We start from the raw sequence: 23289 nt of genomic DNA on the forward strand, positions 1-23289 counted from the left end.
GCTCCTGTACCAATTCTGAGTGGGAAGACCCCAGCCTGGAGTGGTCCCCAGCACAGAATGGTGTTTGCTAACCTTTTGTTCAATTACAAGAGGAGGGAAGGTGCTGGAGGGCTACCTTCCCAGGCAGGATTCTGGGGACCTAGGGCTCTCCTTCTAAAATCAATCTTGGGGGTGGGGGGGGAGAGATAAATTAGGAGAGTCTGGGATTAACATATACACACTCCTATATATAAAATGGATAAACAACAAGGACCTACTGTACAGCACAGGGAACTATACTCAATATCTTGTAATAACCTATAATGGAAAAGAATCTGAAAAAGAATATATATATATTCCTATATATTTTTATTCTTATATATATTCTTACATATATAACAATCACTTTGCTGTACACTTGAAACTAACGCAACATTGTAAATTAACTGTACTTCAGTACCAAAAATTAAACAAAAGCAATCTTGTATTTCTGTTTGGAGCATCGTTGTGGTGTAGGGGAAAGATTTTGGGGGACACATAGACCAGGGTTCAAGTCCTAAGTCTAGCACTGAGTAAACCCACCCCCACAACCCTGGGCAAGTTGCTCAACTCTCTGGGCCTAGTTCCTATGTGTTCAATGGGGATAGCAGAGCCTGCTACAAACAGTGTTGTAGAAAATAAGGAACATCAGTGATGATAACAGAGATTATATCAGATAGCTTTTGTCAAATACCTGCCACGTAATCCTCCACAACTCTAAAGAGTAGATGTTATCATGAGTCTTAGTGTGGCAGAGACTGAGGTACACAGACGTGAAGTAACATGGCCAGGGTCACACGGGGGTAAGGTGGCAGAGCTGGCAGGATGGCTCAAGGGCCCACGCTCCGAACCTGGTAAAGGCTGGCACGTGCTTAGCATAACACAGAGCTTAACAGGCTGTAGTGGGGCTGTCCCATTTTCAGGACACTAAGAACATGACACACGGTGCTCTGTCACTGGCTATCTCCTTGCCACCTTGACAGCAGGCGAAAGCAGTCTTGCAAAGTCTGAGCCACTAGGAAGAAGGAAGAAGCCAGCTCTACGGGCACTTCCGTGGTATGTGCTGCCTCTGTATTTTGTATGAGTCACTCCGTTTATTTTATTTTGGCTGATAATTTAGAAAATCAAATCCACAAATATCAAATAAGTAACATGACTTCTGAGCCAAGTGTGGTGAAACTGATGTCCTTGTGTGGCCTCCTTTGCTACTGAAATTTTATTTTTTAATTCCCAAACGCATAGTACAAAGAAGTTATTATGTGTCTGGAAAATTAAAAATAAAGTAGACGCTCTGGATAAATCCAGGTGCTATCATATTTAGAAAGGCATGTGAAATCAGGACACGTACAAATGATCAGGTGGGCAAAGATGGTGGGCACCCGAGCAGTGGGGCACATATATTTTGAGTATATTTACTGAAACTTTAATCCACTGCAATATGCCCTTCGATAGGAGCAAATTAAAAAGGGCTTTTAAAAACTACCTTCTAAGTATCATCGTGCTGTTATAACAATATAGAACAATTAGCCCTCAATCCTCTTGTTCAAATTGAATTGGATTAATGCGTCATTATTACCGTATTTAGTTAAGAGAATGTGTACTTGAGAACAAGGTTATATGTGCAAAAGTTAAAGCATGTGAACAGCTAAGATTCAGAAATAGCATTTCAATGTGACTTGGATCCAAATAAGATTCTTCTAGAGTCTCACCTTCTGCCTTGACACCATCCAAGACTTTATTGTTGGCACCAACACACTTCCCAGAAGGATCTGCACCGGGTGGTAGATCAGCAAGGGGACGGATATTAAAGAGAGGTACTCATGGCCTGCAAACACGATCTTCAGCATTGGAATCCCTGATGAACAAAGAAGACAGAAAACCTAGAGGCAAATTCAGTCTGTCATCAAACTAAAGACATACGCCATTAAAACTGGACTTCGGATTGCACCGCCTTTCCCTTGTGTATATTCACAGAACTAAAAAGGGAAGGTCTGGAACGACTCACCAAATCTTTCCATCTTCCTTTCACTGTGTAAACCTCCAAGCTCTATCTAGAACAGATTAAAACTGAAAAGGTGGTCGGTTCAAGGGCAGCAGTAACTCTCACTGCAAGTTAGCAGCCTGTCTAACAAGGAGAGGAGAGAAGAGAGTGGGGAATAGAGTTTCTTTTTTTTTTTAATTTTTAAATTTTATTTATTTTTTTATATAGCAGGTCCTTATTAGTCATCAATTTTATACACATCAGTGTATACATGTCAATCCCAATCTCCCAATTCATCACACCACCACCCACCCACCCCCACCGCTTTCCCCCCTTGGTGTCCATACGCTTGTTCTCTACATCCGTGTCTCAATTTCTGCCCTGTAAACTGGTTCATCTGTACCATTTTTCTAGGTTCCACAGATATGCATTAATATACGATATTTGTTTTTCTCTTTCTGACTTACTTCACTCTGTATGACAGTCTCTAGATCCAACCACATATCAATAAATGACCCAATTTCATTGCTTTTTATGGCTGAGTAATATTCCATTGTATATATGTGCCACATCTTCTTTATCCATTCGTCTGCTGATGGGCATTTAGGTTGCTTCCATGATCTGGCTATTGTAAATAGTGCTGCAATGAACATTGGGCTGCATGTGTCTTTTTGAATTATGGTTTTCTCTGGGTATATGCCCAGTAGTGGGATTGCTGGGTCATATGGTAGTTCTATTTGTAGTATTTTAGGGAACCTCCGTACTGCTCTCCATAGTGGCTGCACCAATTTACATTCCCACCAACAGTGCAAGAGGGTTCCCTTTTCTCCACACCCTCTCCAGCATTTGTTGTTTGTAGATTTTCTGATGATGCCCATTCTAACTGGTGTGAGGTGATACCTCATGTAGTTTTGATTTGCATTTCTCTAATAATTAGTGATGTTGAGCAGCTTTTCATGTGCCTCTTGGCCATCTGTATGTCTTCTTTGGAGACATGTCTATTTAGGTTTTCTGCCCATTTTGGGGTTGGGTTGTTTGTTTTTTGATATTGAGCTGCATGAGTTGTTTATATATTTTGGAGATTAATCCTTTGTCCATTGATTCGTGTGCAAATATTTTCTCCCATTCTGAGGGTTGTCTTTTCGTCTTGTTTATGCTTTCCTTCGCTGTGCAAAAGCTTTTAAGTTTCATTAGGTCCCATTTGTTTATTTTTGTTTTTATTTTCATTACTCTAGGAGGTGGATCAAAAAAGATCTGGCTGTGATTTATGTCAAAGAGTGTTCTTCTTATGTTTTCCTCTAAGAGTTTTATAGTGTCTGGTCTTATATTTAGGTCTCAAACCCATTTTGAGTTTATTTTTGTGCATGGTGTTAGGGAGTGTTCTAATTTCATTCTTTTACATGTAGCTGTCCAGTTTTCCCAGCACCACTTATTGAAGAGACTGTCTTTTCTCCATTGTATATCCTTGCCTCCTTTGTCATAGATTAGTTGACCATAGGTGCGTGGGTTTATCTCTGGGCTTTCTATCTTGTTCCATTGATCTATGTTTCTGGTTTTCTGCCAGTACCATATTTTCTTGATTACTGTAGCTTTGTAGTATAGTCTGAAGTCAGGGAGTCTGATTCCTCCAGCTCCGTTTTTTTCACTCAAGGCTTCTTTGGCTATTCGGGGTCTTTTGTGTCTCCATACAAATTTCAAGATTTTTTGTTCTAGTTCCGTATAAAATGCCATTGGTAATTTGATAGGGATTGCATTGAATCTGCAGATTGCTTTGGGTAGTACAGTCATTTTCACAATATTGATTCTTCCAATCCAAGAACATGGTATATCTCTCCATCTGTTGGTATCATCTTTAATTTCTTTCATCAGTGTCTTATAGTTTTCTGCATACAGGTCTTTTGTCTCCCTAGGAAGGTTTATTCCTAGGTATTTTATTCTTTTTGTTGCAATGGTAAATTGGAGAGTTTCCTTAATTTCTCTTTCAGATTTCGGAATAGAGTTTCTTCGAGAAGGCTGAGGCATACTAGTAAGGTAGAGGTTAAAAATGGATCTTTTCTGCACAACACTATAAAGCAACTATACCACAATTAAAAAAAAAAAAAGGATCTTTTCTTGCTTAGTAGTGAAACACTCTGTTAGTCTTTAGGGAAGCCTGCCTGGCACCATTTCACAGCCCCCAAGTTCACTTTGGGGCTGAAAGTATATGGTAAGATAAAGTATGGTATATATGGCTATAAGTCGGAGGGTACTTTAGCCAGATAGACATTAATAAAGGCTTTTGCACATTCTCTTTTGGCCAAGAATCTCAAAGCGCTTTAAGCAGTACTGTATACGGCAGATGAATTCTAAAATCTGTGCTGAATGATTAACCCCCACAGTGAAGGCTGTAACGGAACTCAGGTAAACGAATACTACTTCTGAGTCTACCGCTCTGTTATATCCAGGGCAAGGTGTGCATCTTTTGTAAGCAGCTGCCTAACATATGTAACTATTAAGCTTCTGTAACAGAATTCAGACACTGGTGATTTGACTATTATCACCAATTGCTTTAATGTGGTCCAGTTGTCAGTACGGCTGTGCATGTCCATCAGTTTTTCAACTGAATAACTTTAACAGCTTAGCTTTCTTTTTGTTTCTTTGAGAACAACCACTGAAAAGGACCCAGGCTCCTAAATACACACAATGATGGTACATAAATAATGTTTTATGATAGCCTGGTGAGGAAAGCTCTGCTTTTTCAATTATTTTTACCTTCTAATAAACTTCAAACCTTTATGCAAAAATGTATTTCATGGCTGCTTTCTTTTTCACAGCCTCACATATCATTGCCATAAACTGCAAACACTTAACTCTTCCCAAACAAAGTCTCTCTCAAAGCGTCAAGCGTATGCATTTAGAGTTTTGCACAGCTTCTGTCTTCTCACTAATATAAAGAACAAAGGAGTTTTCTTTTTAAAAGTAATATGCTTAATCCACTTATTGGATTTGAATTAGATCAGTGTTAGATATTGAAAAGCAGCATTTAATATTATAATCCCAGAGGGCTTCCCTGGTGGCGCAGTGGTTAAGAACCCGCCTGCCAATGCAGGGGACACGGGTTCAAGCCCGGGTCCGGGAAGATCCCACGTGCTGCAGAACAACTAAGCCCGTGCGCCACAACTACTGAGCCTGCGCTCTAGAGCCTGTGTGCCACAACTACTGAGCCCGCGTGCCACAACTACTGAAGCCCACGCGCCTTGAGCCTGTGCTCTGAAACAAGAGAAGCTACCACAATAAGAAGCCCGCACACCACAACAAAGAGTAGCCCCCATTCGCCACAACTAAAGCCCACACGCAAGAACAAAGACCCAATGCAGCCAAAAAATAAATAAATAAAAAAATAAAATAAAATGAATAAAATCTAAAAAAAAAAAAAAATTATAGTCCCAGAAAGTTACTACAATGAGAAATGAAGAAGACCTGAACATATACTACTCCTGTTTTCAGGAAAGGTTATTTGGCCCAAAAGGATGATGTGAAGGAGCTGGGGGGTGGCGTGGAGTAATAGTGGGGCTAAAGGGAGCAAATGATAGAAATATGCAGGTATGTGTCTCTAAAACATGGTCAGAGCAGGGGTTTCTGACCCCAAATTCAAGGACGATGGCTGCTGGGCTAAATCACCTGAGTTACACTTTCTTGGCTAAGTTCAGGCAGGCTCTGGGTCGTTCTTCAGCCAGCTCAAGCAAGCCCACAGATGTGGTCACAGGGCTGCTGCTCCAATACGCAAGTTCACAAGGTATCTTAATGGAAGCGACATCAATTCACCGTAGTGTGATGAAAAGATAGTAGTAATAATGATAATAACGGTTTGTATGCAGTGAGTACTTACTTGAGGCCAGGTGCTGTCAAGGGCTCTCCCATATGAACAGACAACAACTCTCGGTGGTTGATGAAACCTATTGTTTGCACCATTTTACTAATGAGGAGACTGAAACGCCTCATTAGTGGTTAGAAAACTTTCCCAAGTGGTGGAGTCTTTACTGCAATCCAGGCCACCTGGGTTTCCAGTTCTCTGTGTCAGGTAAGGGTCAAGGCCTCCGAGGTCTTCAGTTCAAGATGCCACAGGCATGGCAGCTCCATGAAGCAGAAGAGGGCCTGGGATGCAAAGAGCTTTCTAGTCCAGAAGTCCTTTCGGAACTCGCTCCCCTTGGGCCCCTAACCCTCCCAGCAGCACTTCCGGGGGCAGCAGACCTCACACTCCCCTGCTACCCACGCTGGGGTATTCCTGTGATTTCACAGCGGCCAGGAGCTCAGTAACCGCGAGGCCTACCCCAATAGTGGCAAGGGAACCCCAGACTGACACTGTCTTCAAGAAACTTCCAGTGTACAGGTGAACTTCTACCTTCTGTGGATGCTGCTATCACTTTGTATGAAGTCTCTTCTGGTCCTGGGCTGGTTCTTCAGCTCTTCCGTCTCATCTTTGAACACACTCTTCTGTACAGACCAGGCTGGGACTCTGCAAACATCACTCCTCCTTGTCAGCAGGTGGCCCCCTGGACACTAGAGGAAGGCTGGAGAAGGCGCAGAGGCCTGGGGTTTGGCCCCAGCGGCTAGCCCACTGTGCCCCTCCTTGAAGGTCTGACCCCTGTTTCCTCTCCAGACTTCTAGGTTCTGAGAACCCAACTTCTTCCTTTGTTCCCCCAGCTCCAGCTACTTCCTGCACTTATTACTCCTTCATTTCCTCACTGTCCCCTCCCCGCTTTCCCACACTGTTTTAGTGCCCTATGTTGATGGCGTGGCGTGTTTGCCTGCCTCACCCTGGAGACACAGGCCCTCTCTCACTTGGCTTCGCACCCCAGTCATCCACTTCGCCTGGAAAAGAGAGGGCTCCCGCATGGCTGGCCGCTGCTGTAGACATCTGTCGAATGAAGTAGGGATTTCTCTTCATCACTTTGTGTGCCTGCAATACCTTCTTGTTAATTGTTAATCAGATTTCCTATCACCACCACTCTCAGTGACTAATGTTAAAAATATGATTGAAAATCACATCAGAGAGAAAAACTTAGCTTCCGGAGATTAGGGCCAGGTCCCTTTGCTGCGTCTTTGCTTGTCATTCTCTCAGGGTGGATTCACCACCGGCTAATCCCCGGATGAGGGGAGGGGGACTCCAGCGATTCAAGTCAAGCTATTTGTTTTGGGAACCTTTCTGTTCCCTCTGTCTGAAACTCTACCTTACTTCTCGATCATTCAATTATCCACTTTCCTTTTCAATTATTAGTTCCTTCGCAATCTCTTCTTTATATCTCAGTCTTTCCCCTGCTTTTCTTCAGTTTCTCCCCATCCGCCCTCCTGGCAGCTTCTACCCTGTGCATTTTCATTTTCTCGAGGATCAGAGTAGGAAGAGAAGTTGGGAGAAGTGGGGGGGTGGAAGGGGAGGTAACTATTCTACGATTCCACGTCTGAGTGGTCCAGTCCACCCTGGCGATGTTTGGAAGCGGCGAGTTTACGATCTCTGTTCTAGGGCATCTTTGCTGTGTTTCCAGCACTATCAGGATGAACACTGGAAATGAAATAGAGAGAGTCCTGGAACTGTGAGGGCCACTGTGCTCACCACACTGCGATTTCTGTCACCTGGTCACGAATTTGGCAAAACTTGACCTTCAAGTCAAATCAGAGAGCATCGCTGTCTTTTTCCAGAAGCCCATGTAATGCACCACCCTTTCATCCTCTTCACCCACCCTTTCAACAATTCACTCAATCGTTCATTCAATTAGCACTCACTTCACAGATTAACTAAAGGGCGAGGCATGTGACACGACCCTCACTCAGGTAGCTCACAGGCCCCTCTGTGACCACTCCCATTGCCTCCCCGTGACCTTCCTTCAGGGCTCCGTCAGCCCTCACCCGCCCCCCAACCCTTGCCCCAAACCCATCTCTCTGCCTTCAGGCTTGTCCTCTGCAGGGTATTTTCCAGTCTGCAACCAGGCTGAGTACAAAATCTCTCTCCGTCTCACCACGCTCCCCTGGGCTCTCTCTGTGCTCCAGCCATGAAGAGTGTGGTGCCCCTTCCTCCCCTCCTCTCCCCAACCCGTGCCCATGCCCACACTCTAGGCTCTAGAAGTCTCACCTCTCGGTCTTTGCACGTGAGTTCCTTTTGCCCAGGATGCCCGCCACCCACTTCTTGACCTGCCCAATTCCTTAGCCCGCAGTTCCTAACCCGCCTCCTCTGGGAAGCCATCCTTGATGTCCCAAGGCTCCTTTCTGCTCTAGGCTTACCCAACTGGGGCGCGTTCCAGCCTAGCGTTTGCTGCATTTATTATTGCTGCTTGCTTCGTGTGTGTGTGTGTGTGTGTGTGTGTGTGTGTGTGTGTGTGTGTGTGTGTGATTCCCTCACTAAGCTGTTAGCTTCTTAGGGTCAGTGACTGTTTTGTCTTCATCTCTGAGCATCTTAGTGCTCAGAGGAAGAGCACTGAAGGATCGGACTTGTGCTTTTCCAGACCCCATCATAAAGTTACTGTGCAGACTATCACTCCATTTTCACTCCATTCATTAACTAGGGAGAAAAAAAGGGCAATAATTTTAAAAAACCAAACAAACTTACTCAAAAGAGTTTTCTTTTTCAAGTAAAATTTAAATATAGGACTCTTTTCATCTTGCAATCACTGCGGTAACATAAATGAAGCAAATTAATTTTAATGCTCCCAGGTACTGATTCTGTGTCACCGTGGTTGACAGGATCCGACTAGACTTTATGAGACGGCGTTTGACTTTATGGAAGTGAACACCATGCGCGCATTTACAATTTTACAGGGACTTTAAGCTGTCATGCTGAAAAATGTTTATAAAACATTAATCAAAAAATGCCTCTTTAATACCATGCATTGTCTGAAAGATGTTAGAAGGCGCATATTGTAAATGGATTCCTTTTCTGACTAAAGTAATTTCCACCAGAAGCATTTCCCCACTGCTCTACAAGTACACTGTGTGGAGAGATAAAGAGCACTTCCTCAGCACATTACTACCTGCTCCAAACACTTGGGAAATCACTAATGTATGGCATGCCATATTTCCATGTCACACATGACACATTCGTCTAAAATTATCCAACAGACTTTGACACTGCGGCATATTCCATAAGCAGAGCTTTCAACTGACATCTGCCAACTAAGTACTTCAAGTGAGAGCTTTCTTCTTCTAACAAGCAAATAAGGGGTTTCTTTTATCCTACACCCAGGATGGAAAGGATAAAACAATACGTACCGGAACAAGTGGGGGTATCCCCCCTATTTTAAATGTTTATTTTATGTTCTCTGAATTAGAAAATTCCCTTTGTATCAAGTTTCAACAGTTACTAGTTTCTATTGGATGGACGGTTTTTAAATTTTTCCTTGAGAAACAGACATTTTTCTTCCTCGATTAAATATGGACCTTCACATACCTCTCACGGAAGGCCGCTCTATTGCTCACAATAGGAACACCATCTACTTTATATCGTTGTTCAGAGTTTACTTGTAGGAGCACGATGCTCTCACCATCTACTCATTCATTCAAAAAATACTTTCTGGGCCTCTGCTGTATGTGATTCACTGTTCCCGGTGCTGAGGATATAAGGAAAATAACACAGACAAGGCCCCTGCCTTCCTGGGGCCCACTTTCTGTAGCACTTGCTCCAGTCACCTAGGCTTTCCTTCGTCCAGAGTGAGTGCCGGCCTGGTGCATGCTTACCAAGTTGCTACAACTCAGAGTTTGGGGATCACCATTTGTCTTTCTATTTGTAGATCAAGTCAGCAAGTTCTGGAGGTTCTTTCCTCTATCGAGCACTGTCCTTCCCCCTCAGTTTTCACTGCCACCTTCCTAATTCGGTTCCTCATAAAATCAAGCCAAATGACTCTTTCAGCCTCCTGACATAACCCCCTGTCTTCAGACTCTTCCCTTCATCAATCCTACAAACCACAGCCAGATTAATCTTCCTAAAACCCACATTAATTAAAGGCAACACCCTGCTCAAGAATTACAATGACTTTCCAGTGCCCATTCATCAAATCCTCTACCCCTTCGACGTCAGTAAAGAACGATGGCAACTACCGCCATTTTGTAAGTGCTTCCTGCCTGCCAAGTGCTTTTCCTGCATTATCTCACTTAATCCTTAAAACGGCCCTAAGAAGTAGGTGGCAATTTCCCCACTGAAACATGAGGCAACTGAGGGGTAGAGCAGTTATGTGACTTGCCTAACATCACACATCTGGTAGGTGGTAGAGGCAGAATTAGACCACAGTCTATTTACTTTTAATCACTAACCTATGTTAACTCCATTAAACCAAACTCTCAGTTGCCAATTGCTGTCACTGGCTCAGGCCTAGAACTCTCTTGTCTTTGTAAGAGCTGAGCCCCTGCCTCGATCTTGTCCTTTCCCTCTGGGTGACTAAATCCTAGGGGTTGTTTTGGGCTCAGCTTTACATTTTTTCTCCATGGTGAAGGTGGCCTCCCTACCGATTTCTTCCTCTTTTGAAGAATGAAGCTTCTCTTCCTAGCTGCACTCCATAATTTAGCATTTGCTTATGTTGCCATTATTTTCTTTTGTGTAGGATTTGTTTGCCCCTGAAAATAGGCAAAGCCTTATATTTTTCTTTTAATCTCCTGCAGTGTTTAAGCACAGGACTGGTACTCAATACATGAATGATTAATTATTGAAGAATAGGTGCTAAAGCAATGTTTCCCATCAAAAAAGACAGGACAAGAACAAATACTAGTTGCTTTACTGGACTAAAAAGAGAATAAGGGCTTCCCTGGTGGCGCGGTGGTTGAGAGTCCGCCTGCCGATGCAGGGGACATGGGTTCGTGCCCCAGTCTGGGAAGATCCCACATGCCGCGGAGCGGCTGGGCCCGTGAGCCATGGCCGCTGAGCCTGCGCGTCCGGAGCCTGTGCTCCGCAACGGGAGAGGCCACAACAGTGAGAGGCCCGCATACCGCAAAAAAAAAAAAAAAAATCCTTCGCACACCCCTCTGGAAGAGGGTTGTATTTCATAGGAGAAAAATATATTCATTATGGCAGGAAGGAAAGAAACTGGTCTGACCGTGGAAACCAAACTTTGAAATGAGTATTGAATAGTGGAGTAGGAGAGGAAATATATTGAAAAACACCCTTTGTGTTTTTGAACTTGAATATGTCACTTACTTTCCCACTTCGCTAAGAGACAGTATACGCCAGTCACCTGGATCCTTTCCTGTCTTTCAAAGGTTCATTCGCCTGAATTCACATGATTTGTTTTCCATTTAAATTCTTTCTCGGATGTTCCAGTGAGTTCTGGAGAGAGCTGCTGGCAAATCTGGCATCGAGCTGCTTAGCTCTTCAGTCGTCATGGAGATTTCCCACTTTTGTTTAGTTTGTTCTTAGTTAGAAACATCCATAATTTTACTCTCCAAACATCTTACACATTGTTATTTGAATTCTATCTCTTCCTTCTTAGTGCATCTCTCAGTTCAAAAGCCCACATTTGCCTTTAAGAGTCACTGGGATAGATGGTCTCCCCAATCATAATGTAATTGCAGAGGCAGCCGCTATTAGAGGAACACAGCCACTCTTTTCAGGCATCACTAAATGCCAGTCTGGGTCCCCTTCTGACCCCACGCGCGCGCATGCGCGTGTGCGCACACACACGCACACACACACTCACACACACACACACACACACACTCACACACTTTCTCTTCAGAGACAAATAGTCACAGAAAGTCAAACTCACTGGCGCTGATTTATCTCAGTTACCACACAAAGGGGTACTTATATGCCTTTTCTAGAACACAAAATGGTGTCATGATAAGGTACACCAACAGTTTTGGAATTTGTTTAGAAAAGGCTTTCAGTTAGGATTTTCCTAAAGCAAGCTAATTTTCAGTAATATAGCTGTCGCTTCATGTAGCAATTTATAATTTATTATGTCCAGTAGCCTACACAAGGCAGTACAGGTAGCTGTTACGAAGCCTGATACAAGACACAGAGAGCCCCGGGTTGGAGTCCCATGCTTACCACTTACCAGCTGTGTTACTTTGGTTAGGCAAGTGATTGAACCTCTGTTTTCACATCTGTAAAATGTACCTACTCTGTAGGTTTTTTTTTTTCTTAATAAACCGTAAATGAAACAATACACAATGTCTGGTAAGTAGTAAGTCTTCAGATACCATTCTAGGTGCAGTGAATAAGTGGGTAAGCCGATACCCCTCCCCCAACCCCGCCTTCACTGAACTTATGCTCTTATTGACTAGAGAGAGAAGATGGAGAGTACCATGCCAAAGCTAGGTGAAGAGCAAATTCCACCCAACCACAGAATCATGGCACAGGGCAGTGAGGAAATGCAGCACTGCAAAGCTGTTAAGCAAAACGGATGCAGTGAACATCTGGGTTATTCTAATTTTTGCCTCTCTTTTAGAGTGGGTACAAAGAAAGGCCACCTACTTCCAGGTTGACGGGTATGGCTTGGCATGCTGTCCTTCAGAGAGAGGGCCACTAACGTGTGGCCTGTTGGAGCAGGTGGTACGTCTGCACAGCCCCCAGAATTACTGCTCGTAATGCTGGCTATTCTAGGACTTCCCCTGAAACCCATTCTGCAATGTTCCAAAGGCTGGCGAGTCTGCTTCCTGCAGATTCCCTTATGAAGGTGGACAGGATGTCACGGATCATGTGACCTGCTCTCATTCACTCCCATCTAAATGACTGGTCTTTTGCTCAAATTCTCCAAGGTATTTTAATACACAGATTGGGCTGTCTTACACTTGCCAGTGATTTACATTTTATTTGCTTCCCTGTTCTTTTCGTGTCATTCCATCTGTAATGGAAAACTGCTATATTATCTTTTTTTTAAATTTATTTATTTTATTTTTGGCTGCGCTGGATCTTTGTCGCTGTGTGCGGGCTTTCTCTAGTTGCGGCGAGCGGGGGCTACTCTTCGTTGCGGTGCGCAGGCTTCTCATTTCAGTGGCTTCTCTCGTTGCGGAGCACGGGCTCTAGGTGCACGGGCTTCAGTAGTTGTGGCTCATGGGCTCTAGAGCTCAGGCTCAGTAGTTGTGGCACGCGGGCTTAGTTGCTCCGCAGCATGTGGGATCTTCCCAGACCAGGGCTCGAACCCGTGTCCCCTGCATTGGCAGGCGGATTCTTAACCACTGCGCCACCAGGGAAGCCCGCCATATCATCTTTGATGCGACTCCACCATCAGAACCTCTATTGTTGCTTTATGAGACACAGAAGGAAAGATTCTTGTCCTTTTTGTAGCAGGAGTCATCCAAAATGATGTACAACTAAATAATATATGCAAATAAGAACTCTTTCGTTTTCTCAGTGTCCCAGTGATGGGTTCAGGGAACCCACATACACTAGGGCATTTCTAAATTTTTGAACACAAAGGCAATAGCAGCAGCTCAGGGATGGCTAACAACCAACCCCCGTGGCTAGACCTCCGGCAGAAAAACAAGACAATCTTATACCAGTTTCACAGGTAAGTATAAATGGAATTTTAATTTCCAACCTCTGAGGCCTGAAAAACCTCCCATGGTTATCTCTGTAGATGGCATTTGAGAGGGAAAGGGACACGTGGAAGTCCACACAGGAGGTGTCAGAAATGCACTTCACATGTTGGACTCAGACATCCCCTCTGAGGTCCTGACGGGGCTCTCCTGCCACCCTCCCCTCCACGGTTAGGAAGACTCACAGCTCCATTTCTTTTTGGTGTAGTCAGGAGCTATTTAGCTGTGCTAAATCGATGCTTATGTAAAACTTTCCTAAGAGATTTATCCTTCCTTCATATTTCAAAACCAGAATTCAAAAACATAACATTTTTATATATTATAAAATACAGACTATAATAATATATAAAAATACATCTCCCTTTATCCAAAAGGCAGAGTTAGGCCTGGAAGAGCAGGAAAATGAACAAATACAAGGGTATAAACTAGAAGTCCGAGGCCATTACTAACAGAAGGAACAATCTTTCCAGTAATTGAGAGTTTTAGAAAAAAAAGAGCAGTGTTCATGTTGTAGTCTTTCGGTCATCCCACCTCAGGCAGGACTTCAGAAGCCATATCTGGAGTTCATGGATCTTTCTGGCTCTCATCGGTATGTTGGTAGGTGGAATACAGATTGTGGAAAATCATTACACAGGGCTTACTATGGGTCAGGCACTATTCTGAGAGTGAGCCAACATTAGCTCATTCACTCCTTATGTCTACAATGTGAGTAAAGGCTACCGTTATTCTCCCCATTTTTCAGATGAGAAAACTGAGGCAGCAGAAGAATAAAAATCTCCCCAAGGCCACGCACAGTGAGCAACAGCGTGTAGATGTGAACACAGACAGACTGGCTCTGGTTCTGGGCCCTCTACCACATTACTGCCTCCAATGGTGATTTGTCAGAGTGCCTGGAACCCGAGAGAAAAAGAGATGCTTGATGATATTAACACAGAATAATGGAGGGTGAAAAGGAATAGAATATAGAACGTAAGAAATAAAATATTTACACAGGAAAGGTCTGCAAAGAAGAGAGGTATTCCTTTCGACAGAGGAGCTCATATGACCAGCTTTTACTCACTTTGAATAAAAGTTGGTCGATGACCATTTTCTGACCATTGTCAGCCCATTCAGAAAATGAAAGATGGTGGTTTAGCCTTCAGTCACCTGGGCTGTAACCCTACCCCTTTGCTGAAAGTTTTATGTAATAAAACTTGCATAAAGATGCAAGAAAAGACCCAAATGAGCAGCTGGTGTTACTTCTGTTTTGAAACAGGTACGTTCTGATTGGAAAAGATGTTTAATGAATGTCCTGAACTGGCTCACCACATGCTGACAATGAAACATTTAACTCTACCAATCGAAGTTCTCAGCCTCGGAAGATTAGGTACATCCTCACCTATCTGACAGCATTGTAGGAGTAATTAACAGATGGGGAATTCAAGAATGCATTGAAGAGCTGAGCCATGGAGGCTTCATTCAGATGCCCATGGTGGCTTCCGGGAGGGGTCACCATATTTACAGAGACAGGTGGGAAGGAAGTAGAGTGAGCTTAGCATTTTCCTTCTCTGGGCTGCGAAGGAAGAGTCATTTGTCTTCTAAAGAGAATAATCTGCCTAATGTTCACAATCACAGGATGTGAAACCTCAAAAATAGAGAGTTTCATATGACAAAAATAACACAAAGGCATCAGAATAGATTAAACATCGTCACCAACACAGGGCTGGCCCCATCTGACTGGCTCTGGAAAGCCTTGTCTAGTTTCACAGATTTTTTAAAAGATGTGTTTTTATATAAATGAAGAAAAACACTTGGAACTTTTTAAGTGTGAGCCAATGAGAGGCTGATGAGTATGACATGCACTTTTACTGATTCTGCCACAGCTTCCAACACCCTAAACTTAGTTCTCCCTAAGATTTTGCATTGATAATGTTCTTAACAATGGACAGAGGAACTTCTGGAAGGCGTCCAAATTGTAGTTAAGTTGTAAATGGGAGTAAACTGTGACCCAAATGCACATACACTTTGTTTTGTCAACGTGGCCACTAATCACCCTCTGGTGCTAATTTTCTTCTTGATGGTACCATGTTTATGATAAACTTAAACCTCAGAAGAGATATCTTCTGACACAGAAGAACAAGGATGTTTTGATTTGGGGATTAGAAACTAGAGTTATTAACCCATAAATCCATCTCTCTTTTAAAAGGCTGACTCGGAGACCTTCAAGATGGCGGAGGAGTAAGATGTGGAGATCACCTTCCTCCCCACAAATACATCAGAAATACATCTACACGTGGAACAACTCCTACAGAACACCTACTGAACGCTGGCAGAAGACCTCAGACCTCCCAAAAGGCAAGAAACTCCCCACGTACCTGGGTAGGGCAAAAGAAAAAATAAAAAACAGAGACAAAAGGATAGGGACGGGACCCGCACCAGTGGGAGGGAGCTGTGAAGGAGGAAAGGTCTCCACACACTAGGAAGCCCCTTCGCGGGCGGAGACTTATGGTGGCGGAGGGGGAAGCTTCGGCGCCGCGGAGGAGAGCCCAGCAACAGGGGTGCGGAGGGCAAAGCGGAGGAGAGCGCAGCCACAGGGGTGCGGAGGGCAAAGATTCCCGCACCGAAGATCAGGGCCGAACGGCACTCACGAGGCCGAGAGGCTTGTCTGCTCACCCGCCGGGGCGGGCGGGGCTGGGAGCTGAGGCTCGGGCTTCGATCGGAGCGCAGGGAGAGGACTGGGGTTGGCAGCGTGAACACAGCCTGCAGGGGGTTAGTGTGCCACGGCTAGCCAGGAGGGAGTCCGGCAAAAAGTATGGATCTGCCGAAGAGGCAAGAGACTTTTTCTTCCCTCTTTGTTGCCTGGTGCGCGAGGGATTAAGAGCGCTGCTTAAAGGAGCTCCAGAGACGGGCGCGAGCCGCGGCTAACAGCGCAGACACCAGAGACGGGCCTGAGACGCTAAGGCTGCTGCTGCCGCCACCAAGAAGCCTGTGTGCGAGCACAGGTCACTATCCACACCTCTCTCCCGGAGCCTGTGCAGTCCGCCACTGCCAGGGTCCCGGAATTCAGGGACAACTTCCCCGGGAGAACGCACGGCGCGCCTCAGGCCGGTGCAACGTCACACCGGCCTCTGCCACCGCAGGCTCGCCCTGCATCCGTACCCCTCCCTCCCCACGGCCTGAATGAGCCAGAGCCCCCGAATCAGCGGCTCCTTTAACCCCGTCCTGTCTGAGCGAAGAACAGACAACCTCAGGCGACCTACACAGAGAGGAGGGTCCAAATCCAAAGATGAACCCCGGGAGCTGTGCGAACAAAGAAGAGAAAGGGAAATCTCTCCCAGCAGCCTCAGGAGCAGTGGATTAAATCTCCACAATCAACTTGATGTACCCTGCATCTGTGGAATACCTGACTAGACAACGAATCATCCCAAAACTGAGGCGGTGGACTTTGTGTGATTTTGTCTGTATAGCTTTGCTTCTACCATTCGTCCTAGGGTTCTGCCTGTCCGTTTTTTAGTATAGTTTTTAGCACTTGTTATCATCGGTGGATTTGTTTTTTGGTTTGGTTGCTCTCTTCTTTCCTTCTTTTTTAAAAATTAGTTTAAATTTGTTATATTTAATAATTTTTTTATTTTTTAATGACTTTATTTTATTTTACCTTTTCTTTCTTTTTTTCTCCCTTATCTTCTGAGCCGTGTGGCTGACAGGGTCTTGGTGCTCTGGCTGGGTGTCAGGCCTGTGCCTCTGAGGTGGGAGAGGCAAGTTCAGGACATTGGTCCACCAGAGACCTCCCAGCCCCACGTAATATCAAATGGCAAAAGCTCTGCCAAGATCTCCATCTCAGTGCTAAGACCCAGCTCCACTCAACGACCAGCAAGCTACAGTGCTGGACACCCTATGCCAAACAAATAGCAAGACAGGAACACAACCTCACCCATTAGCAGAGAGGCTGCCTAGAATCATAATAAGGTCACAGACACCCCAAAACACACCACTGGATGCAGTCCTGCCCATCAGAAAGACAAGATCTAGCCTCATCCACCAGAACACAGGCACTAGTCCCCTCCACCAGGAAGCCTACACAACGCACTGAACCAACCTTAGCCACTGGGGGCAGCCACCAAAAACAACAGGAACTATGAACCTGCAGCCTGCAAACAAGAGACCCCAAACACAGTAAGTTAAGTAAAATGAGAAGACAGAGAAACCCACAGCAGATGAAGGAGCAAGATAAAAACCCACCAGACCTAACAAATGAAGAGAAATAGACAGTCTACCTGAAAACGAATTCAAAGTAATGATAGTAAACATGATCCAAAATCTTGGAAATAGAATGGAGAAAATACAAGAAACATTTAACAAGGAACAAGAACTAAAGAGGAAACAAACAATGATGAAAAACACAATAAATGAAATTAAAAATTCTCTAGAAGGAATCAATATTAGAATAACTGAGGCAGAAGAATGGATAAGTGACCTAGAAGATAAAATAGTAGAAATAACTAGCACAGAGCAGAATAAAGAAAAAAGTATGAAAAGAATTTAGGATAGTCTCAGAGACCTCTGGGACAACATTAAACACACCAACATTTGAATTATAGGGGTCCCAGAAGAAGAAGAGTAAAAGAAAGGAACTGAGAAAACATTTGAACAGATTATAGTTGAAAACTTCCCTAATATGGGAAAGGAAATAGTCAATCAAGTCCAGGAAGTGCAAAGAGTCCCATACAGGATAAAACCAAGGAGAAACACACCAACACACATATTAATCAAACTATCAAAAATTAAATACAAAGGAAAAATATTAAAAGCAGCAAGGGAAAAACAACAAATAACACACAAGGGAATCCCCATAAGGTTAACAGCTGATCTTTCCATAGAAACTCTGCAAGCCAGAAGGGAGTGGCAGAACATATTTAAAGTGATGAAAGGGAAAAACCTACAACCAAGAGTACTCTACCCAGCAAGGATCTCATTCAGATTCGATGGAGAAATTAAATCCTTTACAAGCGAGCAAAAGCTAAGAGAATTTAGCACCACCAAACCAGCTTTATGACAAATGCTAAAGGAATTTCTCCAGGCAGGAAACACAAGAGAAGGAAAAGACCTACAATAACAAACCCCAAACAATTAAGAAAATGGTAACAGGAACATACATATCGATAACTACCTTAAATGTAAATGGTTTAAATGCTCCAACCAAAAGACATAGACTGGCTGAATAGATACAGAAACAAGAACCGTATATATGTTGTCTACAAGAGACCCACTTCAGACCTAGGGACACATACAGACTGAAAGTGAGGGGATGGTAAAAGATATTCCATGCAAATGGAAATCAAAAGAAAGCTGGAGTAGCAATTCTCATATCAGACAAAATAGACTTTAAAACAAAGCCTATTAAAAGAGACAAAGAAGGACACTACATAATGATCAAGGGAATCAATACAAGAAGATGTAACAATTGTAAATCTTTTTGCACCCAACATAGGAGCACCTCAATACATAAGGCAAATGCTAACAGCCATAAAAGGGGAAATCGATAGGAACACAATCATAGTAGGGGATCATCCAAAATGAAAATAAATAAGGAAACACAAGCTTTAAATGATATATTAAACAAGATGGACTTAATTGATATTTATAGGACATTCCATCCCAAACTAACAGAATACACTTTCTTCTCAAGTGCTCATGGAACATTCTCCAGGATAGATCATATCTTGGGTCACAAATCAAGCCTTGGTAAATTTAAGAAAATTGAAATTGTATCAAGTATCTTTTCTGACCACAACGCTATGAGACTAGATATCAATTACAGGAAAAGATCTGTAAAAAAAATACAGACACATGGAGGCTAAACAGTACACTACTAAATAACCAAGAGATCACTGAAGAAATCAAAGAGGAAATCAAACAATACCTAGAAACAAATGACAATGAAAACACGATGACTCAAAACCTATGGGATGCAGCAAAACCAGTTCTAAGAGGGAATTTTATAGCAATACACTCCTCCCTCAAGAAACAACAAACAACTCAAATAAACAACCTAACCTTACACCTAAAGCAATTAGAGAAAGAAAAACAAAAAAACCCCGAAGTTAGCAGAAGGAAAGAAATCATAAAGATCAGATCAGAAATAAATGAAAAAGAAAGGAAGGAAACTATAGCAAAGATCAATAAAACTAAAAGCTGGTTCTTTGAGAAGATAAACAAAATTGATAAACCATTAGCCAGACTCTTCAAGAAAAAAAGGGAGAAAACTCAAATCAATTGAATTAGAAATGAAATAGGGGAAGTAACAACAGACACTGCAGAAATATAAAGGATCATGAGAGATTACTACAAGCAACTCTATGCCAATAAAATGGACAACCGGGAAGAAATGGACAAATTCTTAGAAAAGCACAACCTTCCAAGACTGAACCAGGAAGAAATAGAAAATATAAACAGACCAATCACAAGCACTGAAATTGAGACTGTCATTAAAAATCTTCCAACAAACAAAAGCCCAGGACCCGATGGCTTCACAGGTGAATTCTATAAAACATTGAGAGAAGAGTTAACACCTATCCTTCTCAAACTCTTCCAAAATATAGCACAGAGAGGAACACTCCCAAACTCATTCTATGAGGCCACCATCACCCTGATACCAAAACCAGACAAAGATGTCACAAAGAAAGAAAACTACAGGCCAATATCACTGATGAACATAGAGGCAAATATCCTCAACAAAATACTAGCAAACAGAATCCAACAGCACATTAAAAGGATCATACAACATGCTCAAGTGGGGTTTATCCCAGCAATGCAAGGAGTCTTCAGTATATGCAAATCAATCAATATGATAAACGATATTAAGAAACTGAAGGATAAAAACCATATGATCATCTCAATAGATGCAGAAAAAGATCTGACAAAATTCAACACCCATTTATGATAAAAACCCTCCAGAAAGTAGGCATAGAGGGAACTTACCTCAACATAATAAAGGCCATATATGACAAACTCACAGCCAGCATTGTTCTCAATGGTGAAAAACTGAAACCATTTCCTCTAAGATCAGGAAGAAGACAAGGTTGTCCACTCTCACCACTATTATTCAACATAGTTTTGGAAGTTTTAGCCACAGCAATCAGAGAAGAAAAAGAAATGAAAGGAATCCAAATCAGATAAGAAGAAGTAAAGCTGTCACTGTTTGCAGATGACATGCTACTATACGTAGAGAATCCTAAAGATGCTATCAGAAAACTCCTAGAGCTCATCAATGAATTTGGTAAAGTAGCAGGATACAAAATTAATGCACAGAAATCTCTTGCATTCCTATACACTAAAGAAGGAAAATCTGAAAGAGAAATTAAGGAAATACTCCCATTTACCATTGCAACAAAAAGGAATAAAATACCTAGAAATAAACCTACCTAAGGAGACAAAAGACCTGTACGCAGAAAACTATAAGACACTGATGAAAGAAATTAAAGATGATACACATAGATGGAGAGATATACCATGTTCTTGGATTGGAAGAATCAACATTGTGAATATGACTCTACTACTCAAAGCAATCTACAGATTAAATGCAATCTCTATCAAACTACCAATGGCATTTTTTACAGAACTAGAACAAAAAATTTCACAATTTGTATGGAAACACAAAAGACCCAAATAGCCAAAGCAATCTTGAGAAAGAAAAACAGAGCTAGAGGAATCAGACTCCCTGACTTCAGACTATACTACAAAGCTACAGTAATCAGGACAGTATGGTACTGGCTCTAAAACAGAACTATAGATCAATATAACAGGATAAAAAGCCCAGAGATAAACCTATGCCCATATGGTCACCTTATTTTTAATAAAGGAGGCAAGAATATATAATGGAGAAAAGACAGCCTCTTCAATAAGCGATGCTGGGAAAACTGGATAGCTACATGTAAAAGGATGAAATTAGAACACTCCCTAACATCATGCACAAAAATAAATTCAAAATGGATTAAAGACCTAAATGTAAGGCCAGACACTATAAAACTCTTAGAGGAAAACACAGGCAGAACACTCTATGACAGAAATCACAGCAAGATCCTTTTTTGACCCATGGAAATAAAATAAAAAATAAACAAATGGGACCTAATGAAACTTGAAAGCTTTCGCAAAGGAAAACATAAGACGAAAAGATAACCCTCAGAATCGGAGAAAACATTTTCAAATGAAGCAACTGACAAAGGATTAATCCCCAAAATTTACATGCAGCTCATGCAGCTCAATATCATAAAAAGAAGCAACCCATCCAAAAATGGGCAGAAGACCTAAACAGACATTTCTCCAAAGAAGATATACAGATTGCCAACAAACACATGAAAGAATGCTCAACATCAGTAATCATTAGAGAAATGCAAATCAAAACTACAATGAGGTATCATCTCACACCAGTCAGAATGGCCATCCTCAAAAAATCTACAAAGAACAAATGCTGTAGAGGGTGTGGAGAAAAGGGAACCCTCTTGCACTGTGGGTGGGAATGTAAATTGATAGAGCCACTATGGAGAACAGTACGGCGGTTCCTTAAAAAACTAAAAATAGAGCTACCAGATGACCCAGCAATCCCACTACTGGGCATATACCCTGAGAAAACCATAATTGAAAAAGAGTTATGTACCACAATGTTCATTGCAGCACTATTTACAATAGCCAGGACATGGAAGCAACAGATGAATGGATAAAGAAGATGTGGCACATATATACAATGGAATACTACTCAACCGTAAAAAGTAACGAAAGTGAGTTATTTGTAGTGAGGTGAATGGACGTAGAGTCTGTCATACAGAGTGAAGTAAGTCAGAAAGAGAAAAACAAATACTGTATGCTAACACATATATATGGAATCTAAAAAAAAAAAAAAAAAGGGGGTTCTGAAGAACCTAAGGGCAGGACAGGAATAAAGATGAAGATGTAGAGAATGGACTTGAGGACATGGGGAGGGGGAAGGGTAAGCTGGGACGAAGTGAGAGAGTAGCATTGACACATATATATATACTACCAAATGTAAAATAGATAGCTAGTGGGAAGCAGCTGCGTAGCACAGGGAGATCAGCTCGGTGTTTTGTGACCACCTAGAGGGGTGGGATAGCAAGGGTAGGAGGGAGATGCAAGAGGGAGGAGATAGGGGATATATGTATATATATAGCTGATTCACTTTGTTATAAAGCAGAAACTAACATACCATTGTAAAGCAATTATACTCCAATAAAGATGTTAAAAAAAGTCAAAAAAATAAAAATAGAAACAACAGGGGCTTCCCTGGTGGCGCAGTGGTTGAGAGTCCACCTGCCGATGCAGGGGACACGGGTTCTTGCCCCAGTCCGGGAGGATCCCACATGCCACGGTGCAGCTGGGCCCGTGAGCCATGGCCACTGAGCCTGCGGGTCCGGAGCCTGTGGTTCGCAACGGAAGAGGCCACAACAGTGAGAGGCCCGCGTACCGCAAAAAAAAAAAAAAAGAAACAACACAACTTAAATAAATAAATAAATAAAAGTCTGACTCACGTTTCCGTGGTTTAACTTGGCTAGATGTTGTCCCGCTAACCTACTTCTGCCCTCATTTGTTTTCAGTGATATAAAAATTGGGGAGTGAAGACCTCATTCAGAGGACTTTTAGGCAGAGGAAGAAAATAAGAGAACCCTGGAAGCCATTTCTGGAAATAACAATGTTTTTCTAATCCCCTTGGTTTTCTTTAAACTCTGAACAGTTTAACATATCTAATCACAACACAGAGAATTGTGGTTTTCACAAATGGTCGGTTTTATTAACAAATGAGCAGG

At 42.7% G+C, this 23289-nt stretch overlaps 1 protein-coding gene and 1 long non-coding RNA gene across 7 annotated transcripts in view; one reads left to right on the forward strand and one right to left on the reverse strand.

Annotated features, from left to right (window-relative positions):
- SLC10A7 (solute carrier family 10 member 7) overlaps window positions 1-23289 on the reverse strand; it is a 251725-nt gene that overhangs the window by 1981 nt on the left and 226455 nt on the right. For all 6 annotated transcript variants that reach the window (XM_049708816.1, XM_033402782.2, XM_049708817.1 and 3 more), the window contains one exon: window positions 1728-1873. In XM_049708816.1, coding sequence (XP_049564773.1) covers window positions 1728-1873 — 146 coding nt within the window. The remainder of the gene's footprint in view (window positions 1-1727; window positions 1874-23289) is intronic.
- LOC125964180 (uncharacterized) overlaps window positions 22232-23289 on the forward strand; it is a 672498-nt gene continuing 671440 nt past the window's right edge. Inside the window, exon 1 of the long non-coding RNA XR_007476846.1 lies at window positions 22232-22816. This is a non-coding gene — a long non-coding RNA (uncharacterized LOC125964180). The remainder of the gene's footprint in view (window positions 22817-23289) is intronic.

This window comes from Orcinus orca, chromosome 4, assembly GCF_937001465.1.
Source record: "Orcinus orca chromosome 4, mOrcOrc1.1, whole genome shotgun sequence".
In the NCBI taxonomy this organism is placed as follows: Eukaryota; Metazoa; Chordata; class Mammalia; order Artiodactyla; family Delphinidae; genus Orcinus; species Orcinus orca.